Source organism: Myotis daubentonii, chromosome 18 (assembly GCF_963259705.1).
Source record: "Myotis daubentonii chromosome 18, mMyoDau2.1, whole genome shotgun sequence".
NCBI classification, from domain to species: domain Eukaryota; kingdom Metazoa; phylum Chordata; class Mammalia; order Chiroptera; family Vespertilionidae; genus Myotis; species Myotis daubentonii.
In genome coordinates this window covers 29502800-29513441 of record NC_081857.1, presented here as the reverse complement: position 1 = coordinate 29513441, position 10642 = coordinate 29502800, and the positions used below count along the sequence as shown (strand labels likewise).

The 10642-nt window shown below is 53.1% G+C and overlaps 1 protein-coding gene across 1 annotated transcript in view; it reads right to left on the bottom strand.

Moving 5' to 3' along the window:
* Nucleotides 1-8747, bottom strand: part of ADAR (adenosine deaminase RNA specific) — a 19948-nt gene extending 11201 nt beyond the window's left edge. Inside the window, 4 exon segments of the mRNA XM_059675050.1 lie at nt 63-83; nt 130-359; nt 2562-4015; nt 8602-8747. Of these exon segments, the coding sequence (XP_059531033.1) occupies nt 63-83; nt 130-359; nt 2562-4015; nt 8602-8616 (1720 nt within the window). The 5' untranslated portion in view covers nt 8617-8747.
* Nucleotides 8748-10642: the final 1895 nt, after the last annotated feature.

Below are 10642 nucleotides of genomic sequence, written 5' to 3'. Positions count from 1 at the left end.
AATCTTCCATGTCTCTTTCAACTCCTGGTGAGGGGGTGGTTGAGGGCACAGCGGCAGCTGACTCTGAGACACAGCGTCAGTTGCTGGGCCGAGACGCTTCTAGAAGGCCAGAGAAAGCCCTGCTCCTTCACCGACAGGAAAGGAACGGACACCCTCGCCGAGGGCGGACACCTACCTTCTCTGCCTCTTTCTCGAGGGAAGAGTAGTAGGACTCTTCGGGTCTGCCACTGTCCTTGGCTTTCGCTTCCTCGAGCAGGATGGTCATGGCTTTCATGGCTGCATCCTGCTTGGCCACTTTCTTGCTGCCAGCTTCAGCCGGGGGAAACTCTCGGCCACTGATGACCACTTGGAATTTAAATCTTGATGGAAAGTGATTAGATATGTGAACACTAGCCTAGGCCTCCCTTCTGCCCTCTTCAAAGAGATCTTCACCCTGGAATTGCTGCTCCTCTACGGGGCTGTTCGACCGGCGGAGGACATGGAGGGCAGGCCAGGGGACCCTGTCTTTCGGAGGCTCAGCCTGATCCTGCTTTTCAGAAGCAAAGCAGCCAGTGACCCCCCCCCCCCCCCCCCCCCGGCTCATTAGAGCAAACACAGCCACAGGGATATGAGACTAGCTCAGGGGAAACCCACTCTCTCTCAACAATGAACTGAGATAAAGTCTATAAAAATGATGAGCTAAAGCAGGGGTCCTCAAACTTTTTAAACAGGGGGCCAGTTCACTGTCCCTCAGACCGTTGCGAGGGCCGGACTATAGTTTAAAAAAAACACTATGAACAAATTCCTATGCACACTGCACATATCTTATTTTGAAGTAAAAAAACAAAACGGGAACAAATACAGGATTTGTATTTGCCTGTGGCCCGCGGGCCGTAGTTTGAGGACGCCTGAGCTAAAGTCACCATTACAGCCTTGTTAGTAACCAAGCCTTCTTCCTAAAGCAGCTGCAGCAGACTGGCCCCCAAGGGCAGGTCCTAAGGCAAGCGAAGGCTCTCACAGGGCAGTCTCCCGCCCCGGACACCTACAGGGAGCAGAACACCGGCCACTTCCTGGGCCTGTTTCTGTCCCAGCCTACCCACAGGACACACCACTCTTACGGTTTGTGCTGAGTCACTCTAACGCTCTATCTGAAGCTGTGATGGAAGGAATGTCCCCGTTATGTAGAAAGCCAACACGCACTTGTCCTAGGCCTCTGGCCTGAGCTTAGACTTCCTTTGTTCAAGCTTTCAAATTTGTCCAGCCCTTTGCCCAGTCTGGGATTTCATTTAGAAAAAGTAAGTCAAATTTCTTATTTCCCAGGTCTTCTGAAATGTGTGAATATGGCATCAATGTTTCTTATAGCTGGAGTCCAAAGAAAGGTTAGCCACCAAACCCACTGCTTGTCCCCAACCCTGGGGACAGGGACAGAGGAAGGAGAGCGAGCATGACGGCCATCCAGTCTCTACCCCAAATGAACAAGCCAGCCCAGGCCCGGCCACGTCTGGACAGACACACGTCCTCTCCCTAACAGCTCTCCCGCGATCCCTAACAGCTCTCCCGCGACACCATCGCTGAGTGATTAAGACGGGCGCAAGGAGGGAGAACGGGGAAGCTGGGAATCCTGCCCTTAGCAAACAGCCTAGGAGAGCCTCTCCCGCCCTCGCTAGCTGGTGTGCAGCCACTCAGCGTCAGTGGGTTCAGCAGCTCCCTCTGGGCCTGCCTGTCTTCCCAATCTGTCCGCCGGCCTGCAGGAGCCGGCCAGCTGTCTGAGTGGGGTCACCTCTGGTTTCACAGCTTAGAAGCAGCAGCAAGTGGAGCCCACCCATCCGTGCAGAGGAGGTGAGACCGGAACCGCCAGTCGGTAGGCGGGCAGCCTTGCGCGCTCTACCCCGTCCTTTCCCCGCGGAAAGGGGGCTGGGGGTGGGTTTGAATCCACTGCTGCTGGCAGCACAAGCTGCCCTTGCTTGTGTGTGCAGCCTGCCCCCACCCACTGCTCCTGGACCACCCTGGGGACTTAGTGTGGGGAAGGGGGAACGGCAAGGGAGCCGAGTCTTCATGGCCTCTGGCCTTCAGAGGCAGACATGACATTGATGCACGAAAGCTAAGCATTTCCCAAGAAGCTTCATTTTAGCCAATGGGGTCAACCTTCCCTTTGCTCAGCCAGGATTCTGGCTGGTCTGAGGTCTACATTCCTTGCTTAAGATCTAGAGCAGGGGTGGGGACCGTCCGGCCCACGGGCCATATAAAGGCCCTCGAAATCATTGGGTCTGGCCCTGCCAAGGCAACTACAGGCGGGACTCAAAATTCAGTAAATCTAGGAGCTCTTTTCATAACGACATAATTTATATTCAGTGAATTATAATTAAGCAAATGCTGTTATAAATATCCAAATGCCTTTGGCAGACAAAAGGCTCCCCACCCCTGATCTAGAGGAAGGGCCAACAAGGGTGCTTTGGCCAGAGGGCAGAAAGGAAGAGGGAGAAGTCGGGGCCACCACACAACACTGCTCATGAGTCAGCAAACTGTCCGGGGCAAGAGCGCCTGACCCAACCCTAGGTCCATCGGTCCCGGGGGTCTCTTACCGAGGCTCATGGGGTGGTCCGCTCTGCTCTATGAGGTTGAACTCACAGGTCTGACTAGCGAACTGAGCATATTCTAACAGCCCGCTGATGGGGTTCTTCAGCTGGCACTCAGTCAGTTTCTTGTAGGGTGAACACCGTGGCAGGCCATGACTGTAGAAGGAGGGCATCTCCATGATGGCTCGAAACTCCCCTGGGGCTGTGTGGATACTATTCAAGTCGTCTGGGATGTCATCTGTGGCCCACTGGCCATTCTCAAAGTCCACATACCCAGGTTTGGAGGGGCCATTGTCACAAACAGGTGGTTTCGGTTTCACTGGTTCTGGGGACACCTGTGGCCTACTTTCTGCCTTGATGACCGGCTCCTGCCCATTCTCCACTTTTTCTGTGGCGGCTTCGTTTGAGGCATCTGGTGCGGCTTCGTTTGAGGCATCTGGCGCGGGTGAGGTACAGGCGGGAAGCTCTGCGTCTGTTTTGGTCTCAGGGATAGCAGCTGGCGTGGCTTCGGGGACACTGTTCGTACTTCTCTTCATTTGTATCCTCTCTCGCTTCTTGTCCGTCAGGTACCAGATTGGAGGGGTTGCCCCTTCCCTGTACACGTCGCCCTGCCTTTCCAAGTCAATCAGTACGGCGTTGACATCGCGGGCTTTCGAGAGGCCGATATTTTTAGCCAAATTCAGGGCGGAGGACTTGACCACGTCAAACAGGTGGTTGCAGATGTCTTCCTTGATCTCGGCCATGTCGGCAGGCTCAGGGGGGTCCTCCGAGTCGGACGCGGGGCTCCCGCCTGCGGTTTCCCAGCTGGGAACTGGGTCTGGAGCTCCCTGGCTCCAGCCGTCTGCTGTGGCTGCTCGGCTGTGCCGGTTCAGAGCCTGAGCGGGAGCGGCAATGCTCCACAAAGGGGGGGTTCCCGCCTCCCTGTGCAGCACGCCCTTGTCTTCCAGGCGGTATAAGATGTGGTTGATCTCCTTCTTTGGGGCCTGGAGCTTCCGAGCCAGGTCATGTGCTGTGGTGGCCTTCCCTTCGCCACGCTCCTGCAGGAGCTCTAAGACCCTTTGCTCCTGATCCTGGCCGAGGCTCAGTGCCTGGAAATGTGAGGACAGCCGATCAATACCGCCCCACGGCCGAGCCCTGCCGCGTGGGGAAGGAGGCCAGAACCCTCTGGGGCGTACCTGGCTCCTGAGAGGCACACCCCTGGGGACCCCCCAGATCTCCTGCTGCCAGCCTCGGGCAGGTGGTCCTGGAAACCGTGGCCAGGGTTCAGGGAGGAGGGGTGACGGTGGTGGTGGTGCCTGCTGTCCGATGAGGGGCACTTCTGGGAGCCGCCCCTTGAGAAACTCTATTTGCTGAAGCTGGAAACTCTGAGGATAAGATCCTGGCTCCGGCTGCTGGTGCCTGCGCTTGCTGTGCTCATAGCCTTGAAACGGACCGGGGTAGTATCTGCCGAAAGAACACCCCTGCAGAACGAGAAGACGAACCGGGACGTGAGCAGTGGTGAGCCTGGGCCTTCCTCCTGCGGGGGGTGCAGGGGCGGGGGGTGCTGCCCCTGATTTCTAGTGGCTGGAAAGTGTGTGATGAGGGCTGGGGACCCAGCAAGGATGGCTTGCCCACCTCGTAAGCACTGCCGTTCACCCACCAAAGAGGAGAGAGAGGAGCAGGAAGTGCACACACAGAGCTCCCAGGAGCAGCACGGCCGCTCCAGCAACCCAACTTGCTCTGTTCCCTTTGGCAGAATTTTAGGGAGCTGAGAATGAATCTTCCACTCAGCAAAACACTTACCCTTTAAAAATAAAAACAAACAGATATTTTCTTTCCAAAAGAAACAGAAAGAGCCCTAGCTGGTTTGGCTCAGTGGATAGAACATCGGCCTGTGGACTAAAGGGACCCAGGTTTGATTCCTGCCAAGGGGCACATGCCTGGGTTGCGGGCGTGCAGGAGGCAGCCAATCAATGATTCTCTGTCATCGATGTTTCTCTCTCGCCCTCCCTTCCTCTCTGAAATCAATAAAAACATATTAAAACAAAAAGAGAACAATAGCCTAAGTGCAAAGGGGCCAGGGGACCAGGGTATGGACTGCAGCACAGACCCCTCGTGTCTAAAATCTATCCTTTGGGTGATTAGAACAAAAGGAGATGCAAGTGGAAGCCAGTCCTGTGCGGCTATGACAGAAGACCCTCCCCTCCCCCCAAGGGCAGCCGGAGCACACAGGCTCCTCGGCTCATCACCGCCAGACTCTGGTTTTGGGGCGGATGGAGGATTCCTTAGAAAACAGACACATGTGCTCATACCTAGCGTGGTGCTCAGGCTTGGAAGGGACGCTGGCACTAGCTTCTAACCAAACCACCAGCTCACCTGGATGAGTGGAGCTGGCAGGGTCACTCCTGGAGACCTCAGCCCTGCCCTCAGCTCCCTCCCAACAGCTGTTTCCATGGTTACATTCTGTGTCCTTCAGAACCCAGTTCCATGGGCACAGCCACACCATGTGCTCACAAACTGCCACACACTTACCAGAACACCGAGCACTTGCCTCTCCCCCCAGCACACACACCCGTGCTCATCCTCTCTCCCAGGCGGGGGTGGAGGTGGGAGACCCAGGGTGGGGCTGTCAGACGTGTGTATGTGTGTGTGTGTGTGTGTGTGTGTGTGTGTGTGTGGTGGATGTGAGGTTGAGGGGGCAACAGCTGGGATCACTGCTTCCTCATGCTTGTCCCCTTGTCTGATTCTACTGAGGGGCCAGGGCCTGCAGGCGGGACCCTTTTTCAATAACCACATCCTGTTGCCATTAGGGGGTTTTAGCATCCCTGCCACGCCCCCTCATGCTCTCCTGGCTGTGGAGTTCCCCGATGACCACCACTCGTCTGGCTTCTCACTGTGACTCCAGCGGGGCCACCACCAAACCTCAAACCCGGAGGCTCTTCCAGGGGCCGGCAAACCTTTTCTGGAAGGGGTCAGGCAATCTTCAACGGCAGCACAAAAGCAGCCACACACAACATGGAAACTGTTACACAGGACGGGGGTCTCAAGGTCTAGGGGGCTCTAAATGCTATTTCTTGCTAGATGTTAAATGTAGCCTAGCATTCCGCAGCTAGACCTGTAACCTGGAAGAGCGGACAGGGACTCAGCTGGGATGAAAGCAGCAAAGGACACATCATGTAACTAACCAAACAGTGTATCTAAGCCGTGGCTCAGCCTTCCTTTGGGGAGGGATGATGAACATGAATGAGGAGGATATGAACCTGGCCTCCTTTACTTGCCTATTCTCTCCAGCCACCACCTTGTCCTGAAGCTTAAGACTTGAATTTCCAAATGCCTAGATAATCTGTTCACTTAGCTCTCCTACTATTACTGCAAACGCCACATATCCCAACCAAATTCACCTTTCCCCTCAAGCCAGCCCCCTCCTGCTGCTCTTACTGCTGATAATGGCACCCTTCTCCAGTTAGTTATTAAGGTGAGAAACCTGAGTCATCTTTGCTGCCTGTCTGCCTTCCTCCATCCAAAATCAGGTAGTTGCCAAGTCTTACCTCGTCTGCCACCTCCGAATTTCCCCTTAGGTGTGCATTTACAGTTCCAGCCCCTCGGTACCTCTCACCCTACCCGGGCTACGGAAGACAAGAGCCTCTCATCTCCTCATGCCTCCACATCCTAGTCCACGCGGCCTGCTTCTCCCTCTGTTGCCGCCTATTACAAGTCCAACCCGTCCTTGCAGATCTCCTTAAATGCTTCCAGCCTTTGAACTCCTCCTTCTCGGCACCTGTTACCCTGCCGACTTTATCTTTTATCAGAGCTATCGGTTTTTTTAAAATGGTGCACATAGATTGCAGTATATCTGAAAGGCGATGAACAATATTAGGTATTCTAGAAATTGTGCTCAACTCTCCACTCCCAATATTCCCAGGGAGCACTGACGGGGGTCTGCAGTCGACTCCACAGGAAGCTCCCGCATCCCCAGCACCTGGCACGAAGTTGATCCCCAAACGTTTGTGGAATTAAGACCAAGAACAAGACATCCCCTGACACACTATCCCTTCTCTTCTTGCCGCACACACTCCTTTCCCCAGCACGGTGTGCGTGTGCAGAGCGGGAGTTGGCTCACAAAAGCTGAATTATGGGGATTTCAGCGCTTCTGTTTAGTTCTTTGACTGACCTTGGTAAAATAACTGTTTCAAAATGGCTGAAGTCAGTTCCTAGCCAAATGTTTTTAGATCTACACTGCTTCTACTTGGCCAAAGTCTGCAAAACCTTTTAATGTTCATCTATGTAAGAGTAGAGTAAATCATGACACGTTCAGGCTATGGAACAGTACTCACAGTTAAAAAAAAAAAGTGTTGCGATCTATTTGTATTCACCTGGAGGAAATATAGGCATGACAGAATGTTAAATTAACCGGCAAAAAAAGCACGCTGCAGAGGAACATGCATGCTAGAACGCCCCATGTTGTAAACACAAGAAAAACCCATGAATATGTGCGTGGGTGTGTGTGTGCACACGCTAGAATGCGCACAGAAAAAGGGACACATACATTTGTTAACAATTGCTATTTTAGGGAAAGATTAGAGGGAGGTTATTTTTTCTTACTTGCCCTCCCCAAGTCCCCTGAAAGACAAGCCAAGCCAATCCACCCCTTGAGAACAGCCATTTGCAGAACCACTGAATGGGAGCGAGGGCAAGAAAGTGGGGAACCACCTCAGGTCGGCCATTCTTAAATCCCTCCATCGCCACTCACCCGCTCTGGTCTACGTATCATGAAAACGATGTAACAAGCCATTTCACATTCACTGCCCTGCAAACCTGCACTTCAATCTCATCTCATATATTTAGCATCAAGAGACGAGCCCCCACTTTTACTACGTGGGCTCCATAGAGAAATATATTGATATGTGTGAAAAGCTGCTTTTCCTTAAGTGCCTAATTCTTTTAAAGAAAATATAAATAAAAAAGGAAGATATATATGTATACACGTATGTTTGTGTATATATATATATGATCATGGTTATAGTTATAAGGCCATATGTGCTTTGGCTTTATGTAGTCAAAACTCAGAATTATACACTAAAATTATACACTAAAAAGTTTTACTGTGTAAATTTACCTCCATTTTTAAGATATATATAAATACATATACATGTATGTATATACACAAGGTGGACGAAAGTAGGTTTACAGTTGTAATACAAACAAATAATACAAGATTAAAGCCTGCCTGGTGTTGCTTAGTGGTTAAGCACTGACACATGAACCAAGAGGTCAACGGTTCGATTCCTCGTCAGGGCACATGCCGGGGTTGTGGGATCGATCCCCGGTTGGGGACGCACAGAAGGCAGCTGGATCAATGTTTCTCTCTCTAAAATCAATAAAGACATTAAGCCCTCGGACCAAAGGGTCCCGGGTTCGATTCCCGTCAAGGGCCAATGCTCTATCCACTGAGTCAAACCGCTAGGGCTGTCCTTTTATCTTTGTGGGTTTTTCCCCTCAGAATAAAGCTAAAGGGATGCAAACAGTATATATGCAGGCTTTTGCTTAGCACAACGCGTTTGAGATGCACCTACACTGTTGCATGTGTCAGTCCGTCCTTCCTTTGTTTGGGCCACGCAGCAGCCCATTACATGGATGTACGCCACTGTGTGTGTCATCACCTGTGTAAGGTCATTGTTTTTCCAGTTTTTAGCGACAATGAATAAAGCTGCTATCAACTTCCTCCTAAGGGTAAGAAGGGTGGTTTTCACTTCCCAAACGCCTTCAGGAGGTGCAGAGGATGCTAAAATGAAGCCTGTTGTCCAGGGGGCTCCAGGAGGGGTGCGGCCGAGCACCCGAGGTCCAAGCCGAAGGGGAGGCGGCTTTGCTTGGCCCTGGGCTCCGGCCTTCCCCCCACAAGCCTCTTCCTCCCACTGCCCCGCACGGCAGAGCTAGTTACCCCGACAGACAGGACTACAACAGCCGTTCTGCCGGGCAAGAGCACACACAGCACGCGAGTGCGCGCACACTAGTTACCGGCTGAAACGTGGGCGGTGGGCCCACGCCGGGAGCTCAGGGCCGCCCTTACCTGCCTCAGGTCCATGGCGCCCCCCGAGGCATGACCAGGCAGCGCGACCCTCCCCCGGGTGGCGTGGGTTTCCAGGGGCCAGGCTTCTGCTCGAGGCTCCACAGGCGCGGGGGGCTTCGGGGCGTCCGAGTAGCCGGACAGGAAGCTCCTGGCCCGGGAGGGTGAGCGGGTTGCGAAATGGCTCCGGTTCAATTTCACTTTCGTTTCCCCGGAAGGACAGCCCCTTTGGAAACTTTGGGCAGCTCAGGGGCGGGGCTCGGGCAGCTCTGGGGGCGGGGGGCGGGGGGCGGGGCGGGCAGCTCTGGGGGCGGGGCTCGGGCAGCTCTGGGGGCGGGGGGGTGGCGGGCAGCTCTGGGGGCGGGGCTCGGGCAGCTCGGGGGCGGGGCTCGGGCAGCTCGGGGCGGGGCTCGGGCAGCACGGCCTGCAGCCGCTGGTTTCGCGCGGATCACAGCCTAATCCCTCCTGGCAGAACCGGGCAGGGTGCTGTTTCTTTAGGAAAACAGCTGTAAATACCGAGCGCAGGATGCCCCGCCACCCTCTCAGGACGCCAAGGGCTGAAGTAAAGGAAAACAAAGGCACCAGGAAAGAGGCGGGGCGCAGTTCAAATGGCTGACGTCCCTACTTACTCCTGTTCCCTGAATATTATCAAGGACAGGAGCCAGCAGGAAGCTGCTATGAACGTCCTCCTGCGGGCTGAGAAGGGAAGCCCTCTCCACGCATCTCTCTTTACTCTTCACAACAGCTCCGCGGGCAGGCCTAAGTCCCACGTTACAGATGCGGAAAACCAGCTTTCCAGGTCTGACTGTGGTCACACTCGCTGGTTACGCTGTGACTTTCTAAAAGTTCACTGTTATCTAGGATCAGTGGTTCTCAACCTTCCTAATGCCGAGACCCTTTAATACAGTTCCTCATGTTGTGGTGACCCCCAATTTCATTGTTACAAATTGAACATAATTAAAGCATAGTGATTAATCACAAAAACAATACGTAATTATATATGTGTTTTCCGATGGTCTTAGGCGACCCCTGTGAAAGGGTCGTTCGACCCCCAAAGGGGTCGGGACCCACAGGTTGAGAACCGCTGCTCTAGAGGAAGCGATTCAACTGGCTTCATGATCATGCTATGCGTCTGCTATTTTGTTCAAGATTCTATCGATCGCCGAAACCGGTTTGGCTCAGTGGATAGAGCGTCGGCTTGTGGACTGAAAGGTCCCAGGTTCGATTCCGGTCAAGGGCATGTACCTGGGTTGTGGGCACATCCCCAGTGGGGGATGTGCAGGAGGCAGCTGATCGATGTTTCTCTCTCATCGATGTTTCTAACTCTCTATCTCTCGCCCTTCCTCTCTGTAAAAAATCAATAAAATACATATATAAAAAAATAGTTTAAAAAAAAAAAGATTCTATCGATCAATTCTAGTGCTCAACACACCCTCACCTGTGAACATTTTCTTTTTCTGTGTTTAATTTTATCCCCACTGCTTTTGAGATTTACAAGGCAGTCCCTTTAGGGCAGTGGTCGGCAAACTGTGGCCCCTTGAGTGTGGCTCTTCCACAAAATACCACGTGAGGGCGCGCACGTACAGTGCGATGGAAACTTCGTGGCCACACTCAAGGGGCCAAAGAGCCGCATGTGGCTCGCGAGACGCAGTTTGCGGACCACTGCTTTAGGGCATTATCACCAGCAGATGCCCTTCTCCACTCTCCTTTTTTTAAAAAAATATATAAATTTTTAGTGATTTCAGAGAGGAAGGGAGAGGAAGAGAAAGAATGAGAGAAGGAATCAAGGATGAGAGAGAATCACTGACCGGCTGTCTCCTCCATGCTCCCTCCTAGGGATCGAGCCCACACCGGGAATCGAACCGTGACCTCCTGGTTCATAAGTTGAGGCTCAACCCGGCCGGGCTATATATCTGCCTTTAGAGCTACAGTCTTTTCTGGGCAGGGAATAGGTGTCACATCCCCATATCCCTGGCATGCGACTTTCTAAATAAACTTCCTCTTATAATTTGAGTTTCTTGGTTCTGAATTCTTTCTTTGCTGA